The 13,595-nt window shown below is 47.6% G+C and overlaps 7 protein-coding genes, besides 1 other annotated feature; 4 read left to right on the top strand and 3 right to left on the bottom strand.

Annotated features, from left to right (window-relative positions):
• Positions 1-871: 871 nt before the first annotated feature.
• Positions 872-1,780, top strand: FFUJ_10872 (uncharacterized protein; the record flags this gene model as incomplete). Its single annotated transcript, XM_023569704.1, has 1 exon — positions 872-1,780. One exon carries the CDS (start codon positions 872-874, stop codon positions 1,778-1,780), a length of 909 nt encoding a protein of 302 aa, XP_023436880.1.
• A 613-nt stretch (positions 1,781-2,393) lies between these two features.
• On the top strand, positions 2,394-3,371 carry FFUJ_10871 (uncharacterized protein; the record flags this gene model as incomplete). The annotated part of the gene is made up of 1 exon (XM_023569703.1): positions 2,394-3,371. One exon carries the CDS (start codon positions 2,394-2,396, stop codon positions 3,369-3,371), a length of 978 nt encoding a protein of 325 aa, XP_023436879.1.
• A 155-nt stretch (positions 3,372-3,526) lies between these two features.
• Positions 3,527-5,085, bottom strand: FFUJ_10870 (uncharacterized protein; the record flags this gene model as incomplete). XM_023569702.1 has 3 exons in its annotated part: positions 3,527-4,076; positions 4,123-4,991; positions 5,047-5,085. The coding sequence occupies 3 exons, from the start codon at positions 5,083-5,085 to the stop codon at positions 3,527-3,529; spliced, it is 1,458 nt and encodes a 485-aa protein (XP_023436878.1).
• A 942-nt stretch (positions 5,086-6,027) lies between these two features.
• Positions 6,028-6,106, top strand: a tRNA (tRNA-Gly).
• A 313-nt stretch (positions 6,107-6,419) lies between these two features.
• FFUJ_10869 (probable protein kinase ck2 catalytic subunit ck2 alpha-3) lies at positions 6,420-7,563 on the bottom strand (the record flags this gene model as incomplete). XM_023569701.1 has 6 exons in its annotated part: positions 6,420-6,448; positions 6,499-6,916; positions 6,963-7,157; positions 7,215-7,390; positions 7,448-7,483; positions 7,533-7,563. 6 exons carry the CDS (start codon positions 7,561-7,563, stop codon positions 6,420-6,422), a joined length of 885 nt encoding a protein of 294 aa, XP_023436877.1.
• Positions 7,564-9,136: 1,573 nt separating this feature from the next.
• FFUJ_10868 (uncharacterized protein) lies at positions 9,137-9,700 on the top strand (the record flags this gene model as incomplete). Its single annotated transcript, XM_023569700.1, has 1 exon — positions 9,137-9,700. One exon carries the CDS (start codon positions 9,137-9,139, stop codon positions 9,698-9,700), a length of 564 nt encoding a protein of 187 aa, XP_023436876.1.
• A 612-nt stretch (positions 9,701-10,312) lies between these two features.
• FFUJ_10867 (uncharacterized protein) lies at positions 10,313-11,063 on the bottom strand (the record flags this gene model as incomplete). XM_023569699.1 has 3 exons in its annotated part: positions 10,313-10,605; positions 10,677-10,819; positions 10,867-11,063. The coding sequence occupies 3 exons, from the start codon at positions 11,061-11,063 to the stop codon at positions 10,313-10,315; spliced, it is 633 nt and encodes a 210-aa protein (XP_023436875.1).
• A 272-nt stretch (positions 11,064-11,335) lies between these two features.
• FFUJ_10866 (uncharacterized protein) lies at positions 11,336-13,566 on the top strand (the record flags this gene model as incomplete). XM_023569698.1 has 5 exons in its annotated part: positions 11,336-11,566; positions 11,613-11,680; positions 11,737-12,182; positions 12,252-13,165; positions 13,222-13,566. The coding sequence occupies 5 exons, from the start codon at positions 11,336-11,338 to the stop codon at positions 13,564-13,566; spliced, it is 2,004 nt and encodes a 667-aa protein (XP_023436874.1).
• Positions 13,567-13,595: the final 29 nt, after the last annotated feature.

Raw genomic sequence — 13,595 nt, 5'->3', positions numbered from 1 at the left:
GTACCCCCTGTGGAGATGGGAGCTTGTGGAACTGGCGTGCTCGTATTAGTTTCTACACGTACCGAGCACCAGCATTCTTTGGCCACTGATGTATTGATCATTGATGTGATTTCGAATTCGTAGCTCAGGACGATGCCACTGTTCGCGGACGAATTGGGGATGATTCAGGATCCTTCAAGCCCCCCGACTAGCATCATGAGCGCAAACCCCAGAAACCAGAGAATTATGGGCAATGCATACTGCATAGAGCCCTTGAGAACTATTTCTGGGATGGGAGACTTTGTGTTATCTCCAGGGGTGCCGTCAGCCTATTGGCTCTTGCTACCCTTACCTTCATCGTCCACGACCTCGTTAGCGTCAATATTGACTCTCAGTTAAGGTTTTCGCAAAAATCTATCATTCGCTAGGAACCCCCCCAGCATGAAAGCTAGGAGCTGAGGAATTGCGCTCGTGATGAGAAGCTTTTATCATGAAAAAAGGCTGCCAAAATCTTTTATGACTTGAAATCTTTGTAGGTTTGCTCTGTAGCTTTAGTAATTGGCGAGGCATAATAGTTAAAGGTGAGCCAAACGTTTTATTCTCTGTTGAGACTCGTGACTGAGAGCCTATATCACCACAGAAAACCTTCTTTATGACCAATACAGAAGTTTGTTTGATATGTCCCGTTGAGATGTCATAAGCTTTAACTATCAATCAATGATCAGTACACAAAACCAGGATACAATAACGATTAAGCTTCAGTAAGCCGGTTCAACTTCAACAAGAGCTTAAATTTACGGACAAAGTTTAAGTTTCACGATTATAAAAACCCATCTGTCTTCAAAATTTAGACGCAATGTTGGACTCTCATCTTATCTTTTTTTTTCCAGCGATGGGTGAACTTCCAACTAGCGATCCCGAGCCGAACGTCGAGTCTTTATCGGACTTGTCCTCATTCCGTCTATTCTCTCAGTTGCCAGCGGAGCTCCAATTTATGATCTGGGAAGCGGCCTTTTGTGCAACTTCAAGGTTTATCAATATTCGCCTCTACATGGCACTCGGCTACAATGGTGGTTCCAATCTGCCCAGGCCTAATATGTGCATAACTGGCGGAAGCTTCATCCTTCGGGGACGCGAAACGGACAAATTCAGGGAGTCGCACAGACTGAGCTTGGCTTGTTGGGTTGCTCGCAAAGTCTATCTCTTGAGATACCCACAAAGTATCATCCTCTTGAATTCAATTAGGCGAAAAGATGGTTACTCAAGAATAAGATGCAATATCGCACACGACATTTTGTGCATCGAGAAGATCAATGGAATCTTTCATGAGCACGACGATAGGCGACTTTTTACTACTCCATTATTAACGCAGATGGCTCGGCAAGCCTTCAGTTCGAGCAGAAAGGTGCTTTCCTCATTTCAGCACGTTGCCGTTCGGCTTCGCAGAGGCTACCCAAGTAGGGGTCAACTTGCGACAGCTTTCGCAACCGCACGCCTACATTTCACGGTTCAACAGGCAACATTGTTCCTCTTTTCTTTTTTCGAGTCTATCAGACACCTTTACTTTCCCGTCAAGTCAGAAAATCCAGCCACGGATGACACAGAGTTCTTCCGGGGTCTGCCTGCCCAGGGCTACACACCGGCGCCAGTTCAGTCTTTCCTTGATTTTTACGACCGCGTCCAGCGTTATTCTGAGCAGGTTAACGACTCCGATTGCGATGTAAATCATCGGAAATGGAGACCAAGGCCACTCCGCGACATACAGTGCTATTATGGCCGTGAGTGGCTAGAGAAAGCATAGCCCGGGGAAAACGTTTCTCCCAGGCAATAGGCAAACAGTCCTGATGAATCCCTACCCTCCTAATAAGGCTGATCTCATGCCAACTTGTCAAGCGACAAGAAATTCCCCTCTGGGCGGGGTTTCAAACGAGCCTCGAAAATTTCTCCAGAGCAGCCCAATTCTTCGACACCAAACTAGCCTACCACAAAGAATCCTCGAACAAGATAGCTTATCCAACTCATGAAATCATAATGTTTCTATTTATGGCTCTCACCTCTTTATCTTATCGTATCTGTCTCCAAATCGCGTATAGAGTGACCAATCACCACATTTTATCCACAATGTCGAACCCCCACCATTTCAACGCCAACCATGCGAAGTAAGTGTTAATTTCAGAATATTGACCGTAAAAAAAGTTTTAAAAATATTATAAATGGTCTCAATATATTTCATTACAAGAAGATCCCTTCCGACTGTTGCCTAGAGTTGTCGCCTCAGGCAGTACTAAATACTTGGCCATATAAAAGGCATCTCAGTTGTCATTCCATCCCCATCATAAATCTGTTCACATGATACACATATCGCATTATCGCATATCAGAATTGACAAGTTGGTTTCTTTCCAATAGTTCATTATGGCCTCATCTCAAACCGATCACAACGTCAGCCACGACGAACGCTTCAGACATGAAGTTTTGAAAGGCTTTGCAGAAGACCTTCAAGAGATAGCAAGTGACAAGGAGAAGCAAGATCTTCTCATATCTATCAAGAGCTTTGCTTTTCACTTTATCAAAGAGCCACAAAAAAGACCTATGGCAGACTTCCCCACCGTACAGCAGAATCTTGACGCCTTGTGGCATATGTTCTTCAAAGCCAGCATCGCTATAGACAGTGACAGCTTGTTCCAAGATCGTCTTGTCCTTCTACTATTGTGGACAAGACATTTTGATCTTGTGTACAAAGATCTCTATACTGGGCAGAATATAGCAGGGAACTGGGAATCATATGGTTTTGCACAGAGTCTACAGACATTCTGGGAAGCGCTTATGAAAGGAGGTTCAGAGGCTGAGCTACAAAGGCTTGCTACTTTCTCTGCCAAGGTCTTGGCTGCTGGCATATGCGAGGAACAGATCCCTTCGACTGGACTATGGTATATGCGCGAGGTCCTTGAGGCCAACGATGACAACATTGCCAAGTTTCTGCCTGGCGCAGTTGTATGGATGGAACTATGTCCTCACGCGCTCTTCAAGGACTGCGTTCTCAGAGGAGACGAACAGCAGTCAGAACAGTCATCACTGAATATTGGGACCCTTCCGAAGGATCAGGGCATTGATGATGCCGGATTCAGCATGGCGCGGTGGTTGATTTGGAGACGTCGCTTCCAGAAGCTCAGCCATCACCCCGATACTTCGCTTGCGCAACTTGCTAAGAAGGGATTCATGGCTATGATCCACTGCGGCCGAGATATTGACTACACTGTCCCAGGTGAAAACGTATTTGCCGAAAGGTTACAGGCTACCATGTGGACTGAACTCGTCAAGAGTGGAAAGGAAAGCCTGGATGGTGATGATGTCGATATCGACCCCGATTGGGTTGATGGGCAGATCGAGTGAGTATTCATGAAACGAGTTTTGTACAACTTGCCTTGATTTACAAATCTAGAGGTATAAATATCATTGATTTCGTATACTCCGCTTGTAATGACAGGCCGGCTATAAAAACAATACGGTCGTTCATCATCCAAATTCATTTCCTCAACCCTAATCGATCAGAGTTTGGTCAACGGATAATCCGTATCATTCCCAATAGCAGACTCGATATCCTCACTACAGAATTCCTGCAGTGGTATAAACTCCTCCCCTGGTGCATCCGTAAAGACCCCTCCGTACTCATCGAGATTGCGTTTCGGGTATTGCCGTGCAGCAACCCAAAGTCTTCCGTCAATAGGTTCTGGGCTAATTGGATGGTGGTGCTGAATTGCCCTGACGGCGACTCGGAGAAGAGGTCGGATTAGAGGATAGAACCATGCGTCGTGGAAGGTATTGAGGAACCCGGTTTTGTCACATGTGTTGTGATATAAGGCAAAGATCACTCGTGTACCAATGTTTGTGCCAAGTCTAAGACTGCGAATCCAATTGTGTCCAGACATCGCTGGTCGATCTCCTGCGGGAAGTGAATCATACACTCTGTGAAATGCTTGGTAGATCGATGCAGGCATTTGAATCTTGTATGGGCGGAATCTTAACCCTTCTTCCAACGCATCATGCCTAATAGTTGCCGTCATGTCAAAGTTGTCGTACTGAAGTTTATGAATAAATCTGCTTGCGTCAGTCAGCAGTAACAATACGCTGTCAGGGAAGCAACCTGTAGTTATGGCATTCTGTTTGCGTAAACGCATAGTCAAAATCCACTGCAACGTGGTATTCAGTCACATCATCCTTGCCATCCTTCGGTCTGGGTACATCCCTTCCAGCTATATCTTCAGGAAACTCGCCCGCGTTCAAGTCTCGCATTCTCTGATATTCTTGACGAGCATACAAAGCCGCGATATAAAACTGATCAGAGTCTCTGAAGAGGAAGTTTTGATCCCGATCGTCTTCTACCAATGATAGCGCGGCGTCGATGAACTTGCGAAGGTCACCCAATGGGCCTATAACTGTACCCGAGTTTAAAAATCTCGAGTCGCTATACTGAAGATCCCCAGTGTCCGTTTTGGGTCCCCAAGTAAATCGAGGCTGTGCTGAGAATGGAACAAGCCAACACCTCGGATCCGTTTCGCTGTCAGGCCAGCATCCCTTATCCGTTCCCCATAAAAGAGTCTGCCTTAGCCCGGTTCGATGAAGCTCCTTGACGGTAATTCCACGTTGATCAGCAAGCCTTTGATCAGCCTCAGCCATGAGAGTGAAGTATCGCTGTATCATGGACTCTGCGGGCAGTTGAGCCAGCACATCGAATCCGTCAACAATAATGACAAGATCATCAGAGGCTCCTCTCGCATTGTGCAGATAATCCTTGATGGCGCGCAATTTCGCGATATGTGCCTTTTGCGCGTCTAAGAAGGTCTCTCCTCTGTAACCTAGAATCGTCGGTATAGAGTATCGATTGGCGAGTGCCGATGTCACAACTGCGCATACTTGGCGGTTGGGGACATTTGCGGGGACGAGGTAGTGAAGCCTAGAGATTCGGTGTGAAGATGCTAGTAAATGGGAAGGGTTGGATGCATTCTTGATGTCCTGTATGCAAAAATCCGTTAGCTTCCCTGCGTCGTTCGATGGCAAATTAACATACCAGGTTCCTACAGTTGAAAATCAGAAATATCAGCACCATTGCGACGAGGAAGGCGCGGCCGCGGTTCTTCTGAATCCGATACCGTTGAAGCTCCCTGCCCGGTGCGAGCATCCGCACCCTCTCTGACCACTCAGCATGGGAATAGATTGATGGATTTAGGTTATTTGTACTGAATAGCATCATCTTTTCTGGTTGGCCAGACTTGACTGTTGGAGGAAGCGGCCCCTCTGCAGATCAAGAGGTAGTCAAAGATAAGGGGTCAATTCGTGGCGCACGACGAAGACGATTACATTTCTCTACTCCAATTACAGTACGCTATGAATATGAAACAATTTTTACGTTCTCGCCCTTCCCTTGGCGCCGAGATCGACTTGGTCTACCTGTATCGGCATAACCGCAAATTCCGAGATACATATCACTGGAGCATGTTGCGACCCCGTGAGAATGAGACTCTGCGTCGTATGGCAGGTGCAGCATCCGATACCATAAACTGACTGGTCTTCAAATTCACTTGGACAAGATGAGATTTCCACTTGTCGTTCGTTTTGAAGATGCAACAGACGTTCAAACCGCGGTCCCAGCGGCTGACGGCCGTGACATCGAGAACCATGTCCTGGATCATCCCTTGACATGGCTTTCCTCCACCAATAACCATCAAATCCTTGAGACGCGACAATTAAACCAAAATCTTTTTCTTTCTAAGCTCCGCAACTTGCATGCAACTTCTGAGATTTTGCCAAGTTCGGGCCAAGGATCATTTCCACCAGGACTCTTGATACAGTGCAGTTTAGAGAAGAAGCCTACCTGCAAGCCTGCGGGTTACGTTTCAAAAGACTCGGAGATATGTCCTGTCGAGATGGTATAAGGCTCTTCATCTATACACTACAGGCCACATTGAGGCGTTGTCGACTTGCTGCCCGGGTAGGTCATCGTAATGACGCACATTAGCAACAAGCTGTTTTCATCGAAGCACCACTCAAAGCGTCATTGGTCTAGGGGTTAGGATTCAACTCTTCCATTGAGAAAAGTTGAGGCTCGGATTCGAATTCCGGATGACGCACGCTTTTTTGGCAGTTTTTGTTCGTGAGTGGATTTTTGTAAAACGGGGTCATTAAGCGAGATGGAGTCCCATTCCCCTTGAGACAATCCAAGGGATCGGAGTAAGTACGAATACTATCGTGAAGTAATGCATGGTAGATAACTCATGGCCTCCAGAAATTGGGCCTGCGCTGTTAGACAGGTTTCTTGCGGCCTGTTAGATAAAGGGGATCCCTTTTACATTAGATGGCTCCAGTCTTCCGATCCTTCTCTAAACCCACCTACTCATTTGATCTGCTCGTGATTCTAGAAGCAGCATCTCATAATATGGGTGCCTAAGAGCCTCGGCAGTCGTAAGTCGCTCCTAGGCACATACATTAGTACAAACCATCACATAATGCCACAGGATCATACTCGCCTTCGGGTCAAATCGTAGAAGCTGGTCAATAAGACTCAGAGCTTCGTCAGATACGAGCATCTCATTATCCGAGTTGATGAAGTCGGTCCAAGCTTGTTCATGATGTTGGCCCAGAGCTTCAAGTTCCTCGTCATTCAACTCAAGGTCGTATTCATTGACAAAGCGGTAGAGCTTGTCTGTGCCAAGGACTTCAACAATTTTCCTCAGTTGATCAATTAGCGAAACCCCGTGAAAGAACGGTTCCTTTCTGAAGACCATGGCTGCGAGCATAGCACCGAAGCACCACATGTCTATGCTAAAGTCGTATCGTTCGTAGCTCAGTAGAAGCTCCGGTGGCTTCCAGAGGCCTACGCAGGTGTCCAAATCTTCGTCAGGTCGGTAGAAGTCTGCTGAGCTCCAGCCTATTAGTCGGAGCTACAATGTGTTAGCATGCACCAGATTGTGTCATTATGAGGCGCACCTTTCTGGCTTCGTGGTCGATCACCACATTTTGCGGTCTAACATCACGGTGCATCACACCTTGGCTATGGGCGAAATCCAAAGCTCTCAGAAGCTCGCGGGTGTAATATCGAATGTCCATGTCATCAAACCGAGGATACAGCGTTCGGAAATCTGTGTTGTCTACGTATTCAAGAACGATGCCGATGTCAGAACCCTGTGCCTCACGACGTCAATCTTGGCTCAGAACTGAGGCTTTGAATGGTATGCGAACCTCCTCACCTTGGACAGCATCAATGAACTTGATGATGTTTGGGCCATTTTCGAGATATTGGAATATCTCGAGTTCGCGACGGATCCTATCTCTGCTATCTTGCTTGAATAGCTTCATAGCGTAGATGCGGCCGCTTGGATCACGACACTCGAAGACGATTGCATGTCTTCCTCGCCCTATATCAATCGCGTTAGTATTTAGCAAGTGAAGGGAAGACTAAGGTTTGGAATTACCTAATCGTTTTGGGGGCGACATATCATAGAACTGCCCTACCAGTTGTCAGCAACAAGCCTGCAGCCAACTCTGCCCCAGACTTACCCGCCCCTGACTCCGGGTGGATTGGTGCCATCTTCAGGGCATTCAGACGCAGATCCGTTTTTTTCGTCTCTCAGAATCTTGATATCGTGATCGCCGAAGCTCGACATCTGATGCAAGGATGAGCTGTTGAAGCAGAAAAACCCCGCATAGGGCTGACATGCTTATTCAGCCAAAATACAGAAAAGGCTGGATAGTTACACAGTCAGCCTTGATGTCTCGTACGAAAATAGATGTACCTATTTGCATTGGCTTTTAGGTATTGGTGGAACACGGAGACGTCTATTCATCAGCGTCAGGGTGAAGTTTGTTGATGGGAACTAATCCAAGGCTCAACATGATCAAAAAGACGTGACAATGCTTCGCAGCCAAAGGATGTTTGATACAAGCAACAAAAGAAATGGAATCAGTTCAAGTGACAGTATAATAATATGGACTAGTTCTTTCCAGAAGTCATTTGTTAATTTGGCCAAGAATGCCAGTCATGGAAGAATTCTGCGACCTATTAGTTTGATTGTCCTGGTTACCCTAAAGCTTGACTGCTCGCCGGCAGTCAATAGTATGACAGTCTTGTTCGCCGAAGAGTCGCTTAAAATTACGGCATTTCTTCATTTTAGGTTTGTCGGGTTACGAGAAAGAAACAGCCCTTTCGGAACTCGCCGTGAAAGAAAGCTGAAAGTTAGACTGCCAAGGCTGAATTTCTTGGGACTCCAACGTTGGCGACTGGAATTCATTTCTGGGGCAGACCCAGTCACTAAGAACTAAGCTAATCTGATTTAGGAAAACAACCAGGTCCGCACAGATAAGCCGTCGAAACTTGTGCCTCCAATCACTTAAGACCAATCGAATTCAGCATGTGACACGAATGTCCAAAAGCTGCAGTAGCATAAGGCGGATTAAATGAGTTGCTCCACATGTGAGAGGCGAAACGGCAAGTGTCTGCCGTTGGTGACTCGCGAAGCATTCTCAGTTGGGAGATGGCCGGATGATCTGGCTCGCGCTAAAGGGGCTGTAAGCCTGTAAGGGCCATGGGTGAAACTGGCTAACACACGCAAGGTACAGTTATTTGATGAGCTGAAAACTTAACATGCAGGGGGGTTCTGGCTGTCCTGATCCTTTGTTATGCGTTATGGTACGGAGTAAGTCTGCATGTCCTTGGTTTGATCTGGATGAAAGTTGCAGAGACTGTCAAGTTGGGCATAAAGCCTCCCGTCTTTCTACGGAGCACAGTGAGCCACTGATGCACCCAGTCGTGCGGCTGAGCACGAGGTAGCTAAAGAGATGGAGGTCAGACCGATCGTGGCACTAAATGTTTGGTGTTTCGTGAGGGCATTCAGCCTTTTTACGAGGTGGGGGGCCGGGAAATAAGACGTAGCCCAAACATTAACTACAATAGGAAGCCCCTTAATCCAACCTAATGATTACCGCCACAATCGTGACTCCTCGCCTTGAGACAATCTTAAATACTAAGCCCGTGGAATCCTTCTGTTGGTTCTTCCATCCCATCTGTTTTGAGTAAACTCTCGTTAATAGCCATCCACTCGTTATTCTTTCTCCGCTTCAACAACCAACACCAACAACACCTTTTTTAATAATACCCAATCACAATGCGCTCTGCCATCATCCTCACTGTCGGCGCGACCGTCGTCGCTGCCTCGCACCCTGCTCTCGAGCGCCTCGAGAAGCGCGATGCTAAGGAGTGCGCTTCCGTCGCCTCCAGCATCCTCCCCGACCTCACCGCCATCCCTACTCCCGACTCTTCGCTCGCGAGCTTCCTCGCCAAGCAGACCGATGCCATGACCATGACCGATCAATGTGTCATCCCCGCCGTCACTGGCTCCATGGCCAAGGAGTACACTTCCTACGCCTCCAAGCTCAGCTCTTGGTACATCGACCAGAAGGATGGCATCTCCTCTCTTCTCGAGGCCTGCAGCGACGTCCCTGAGGTCAGCTCTCGCATCGCCGAACTCAAGGAGACCGCCACCATTTGCGACAAGGTCACTTGGGCCAAGGAGACTGGCTCTTCCTCTTCCAGCGGTGATGCTTCTCAATCTAGCGACGCTGCTGCTTCTAGCTCCACCGCCGACAAGGGTAACGCTGCTGGCGTCAACTCCATCAAGGCTATTGGCGTCCTCGCCGTCGCCGGTCTTGCTGGTGTCATGATGCTGTAAAAGCTTGATGCCTGATGGGGGGAACAATAACGGACAATACCCGTGGGTGACGGCGTCTTGGCTTTTCGATTCATTTGGCCTGGTGTACTGGTCTCTAGTTTTACTATAAAAAACACTCAATACAAGCGTTGTGGCTAGTGCAGCCTTTCTGTAATTGCCTGACTCCCTTGACCATATACGCGCTCAAATGTCATTGATGCGCTTTTGTATTGACGTGACGTGCCTTTCGCCGAGCCTTAATCTATCAATGCGCGGCCGATTGAAGACAGTCTCGGCAGAAGCCCCGATTGTTTGCATTCCCCAGTTGCGCTGTTTGTAGATCCCCGTGCGCCATTGACACCGAATGATTGCCAAAATTTGGGGTAGAAATCTTGGTGGGCCCGGGGGTCGTTAGCCGCGATTAGACCTCACCTCAGCATGGCTGACGCTGCTTGACCTGTAACTATGGCAATCGACGGAATGTTTCAGGACGAGATCAGGGTCCAAGCAACCCCATTCATCATGACGACCGCAAATAGGTATAAACTATTCGATCGGCTCTATTGGGCATAGTCATTACTCCCGGTCTAATCTCGGGCTTCGGTCCGTGTTTACTGAGTTTCTCCAAGACCATCAAATGTGTCTCAGATGATCAAATGGAAGTGCCAACAGACTGCCCATGAGATCGTCACTTATCCCATCACCCCCAAAATATATGATTGGGTCTGATTCTTCTTTTCTTGACAATTCAGACGAGACGGGGGGTGACTGAGAAGTGGTGGTTGGGTAAATCCAAGCATTGCTAGAAGGCTGATCTGCATAGCTGCTAGCGTATTGTGAGCCGAAACAGTACTCGTCTTCAAGTTGCGAAATAGGCGTCAAAGGTGAAAGAATATAGTCCATAGGAGGATATGATGTCCCGAAGTCTTATTTTGTCTTTTAGTAAGAGCCTTACAATGATGCCAGAAAACAGCGGCTTATGGGAAACTTGACTCACCTCTTGACTCTTCGTGCTTGACCTCGACATCGGATGACGTTGGAGAGTATGAATAGCTTAGAATATCTCGCGCGGCCTCAACGGAGACTTCTTCCTTTTTGGGTTGCTTGGAGACTTTGTTATCTAATTTGTTCTTCTTGCAACTATATTTGTCAGTGATACCGTTTGTAGACTCTGGAAGTTGGCTCACGGTGATCGACGAGGTCCTATCACTACACATTCGCACGAGCTCCATTGACAATTACTGCATGGTGACTTTTGCATAACATCGCATCGGACCTTTCGAGATCTGCACGTTAGGCAAGCTCTGCGAGCTCTGCGCTTTCGGCGGCCATTTGTATGCCGGGTATACTGCTGAGCTTCTGTTGCTGCTGGGATATCTGACATGATGACAATGAACAGAGTATAAAAGCTTTAAATCATTAAAATAGTAGCTCGTTACATATATGATACTCACTGCGATATCTCAAATATAAAGAAACTCAAAGTTTGGCAGATCTGCAAGAGGTGGCGGGTATCGGACCGCATCACGGCATTACACAACCGTGTATAGCCGCGCCGCCCGCATCCCCGCAAACCGCACCTCAAGCCGTCCCTTAACCCATCCTGCATCTCCCTTGTCGAATCAGCAAACCCTCCAGCCCATAATACTCGTCATAATGTCGGACTCCCATGACGACTCTGACGGGCCTGAGAGCCGTCGTAAGAGAATTCGCCAAGCCTGCCTCAATTGCAGGAAGAAGAAAGTTCGCTGCACGGGTGAGAAACCGATCTGTCAGTTTTGTAATCGGCTTGGCCAGCCTTGTGTTTACGCGGAGGATGGGAGGAGTCTTAGAAGGACGAATTTGGCTGTTCAGCCTGCTTTGGGGGACGTGCCTGAGGCTATCATGGTATGTGGTCCACTGTTGTTGGGATGGTGATGCTGACCTTGGGTAGGATAACATCGCGTCAAGGTTTGCGTCTTTAGAAGATCAAATATCAATGCTACAAGCGACTGTCGAAAGGTTAGAGTCATTAACCTCTTATACACATTGGTGATTACATTCTGATCAAGACATAGACTGCTGCCGCTGGTCACAAATCAGCAACCGCCAAACAAACGTACACACTACCAAGCCAAAACCCCGGCCCCCGTTCTTCTTCAAACCCCTTCAACGATACAATCTCATGCCAATGAACGCCCCCAACCAAGCTCCCTTCTATTTGCTGCCGATGTCTACTTCCGTTACTGTCACAGCCAACCTTACTCCCTCTTTCATGAACCAACCTTTCGGCAACGCCTGGCCGATGACACGCTGCCGACCTATCTTCTCTGGGGATTCTTGTCTGCCGCAAGACGATACTCATCTCTACCAGTCACTCAAGTCAACTGTTCCGACGATGCATCTAGCTACGCTGCCAAGGCTTGGGAGACTATAGAACTTCCTTGGACTGGTAATGCGCCACCCGAAAAGATTTTGACAGTCATCCAAACAATTATATTGATAGTAAGCACTGAGGTTCCAGGTGAGTCAAATGATCATGAATAAAATTGTCCATACTTTAGAAAAGTCACTAACAAATCGAATCGGCTAGCTGGTCTCTGTAGCCAAGCCCATATGAAGCAGGGTTTTGCTATTCGTCTTGCCCAGAATAACAAGTTTCACCTGGAACCCGATCCATCACTTCCACTAGCTGAGCGCGAGGAAAGAAAAAGAACTTTCTGGTCGCTATATCTCCAAGACAAACTCATCAGCCTCTCTCGTGGACGATTTTCCGCCATCCGTGACGAAGAATGCAGGGTGTCTTTACCATGCTCTGAGGATGCGTTCAAGGAAGGCCGCGAAGAAAAGACACCCTTTCTCGACGAACTGACGGGCGATTGTGTGGAACAAGAAGCTATCGACGGATGCTGTGCACTTGGCCTGATCAATGTGATGGCATCTATCCTTGGCCGGATCTCGCATTACGTTTTGCATGATACACAAACATCACAGATGGGACTTCCCTGGTCTTCAACAGCGCCTTACGCTACTCTATCATCGGCATTGCTCCAAGCAGAACACTACTTTGGAATGAATGAAGACCCGACAGAAAGTCTCAAGCAACGATGCACGGTCGATGGTGTCGTTGATCAACTACTCGCCAGCTCCTTCATCTTCGCCAAGGCTATGTTCCACTTGTCCCACTGTCTACTTCATCACCCATTCTTGATTCAACAACGGCTTCAGTCCGGTAAACAAAAGGCCCCGTCAGTGTTCATGAAGACGGCCTGGGAAAAGTGTAGGACGCATGCGAAGAGCATCACGGATCTACTAGATATGAAGAGCCAGAACGTGCCTATACTCACCTCTATTTATGGATATTGTATCATGGTTGCTGGTACAATTCATGCTTTGTCTTTGAATGATGAGAGAGACCATATCCGAAAGGAGAGTCAGAAACACTACCGTGCGGCTATGGAATCATTACAAGACCTGTCATGCTACTGGAACCACGCCGCTCTAATGGTAAGCCTATACTGCCTTTTAACTTCAAAAATGAATTCTAATTCTTAGCCTCATAGGTCAAACGACTGGAAAGATTCCATAGCCAGTGCGAGGCTCGCGGACAAGAGCTTTCCCCCTCAAACGTCGAGCGAACTCCCGGAGACGTCAAAGCCCTATGGCAAAGTGTCGACTACACATCTTTGTCAACTCCAACGAGACCTGGAAGTCCGACACTGGCAGGCCAAACCTCAGTTGAAGCCGATTGGGCATTATCAAAGGATATGTTTGACTTTAGTGGCTTTGGTGGATTTGCAGAAGGCGTTGATGTCTTTAGTATTTCGTTTGTTGATGGCGATATGACTCTTGGCGACGAAATTCCGAATATGGCGCAAAATTGGGCAGCTCCGGAAAAGGCAGATTGATATCGCTGAAGATGGAAAAAAGGAAGTCG

Source organism: Fusarium fujikuroi, chromosome FFUJ_chr10, assembly GCF_900079805.1.
Source record: "Fusarium fujikuroi IMI 58289 draft genome, chromosome FFUJ_chr10".
Lineage (NCBI taxonomy): Eukaryota > Fungi > Ascomycota > Sordariomycetes > Hypocreales > Nectriaceae > Fusarium > Fusarium fujikuroi.
Note: the sequence above shows the minus strand (reverse complement) of the source record. Positions and strands in the feature narration are given on the sequence as shown.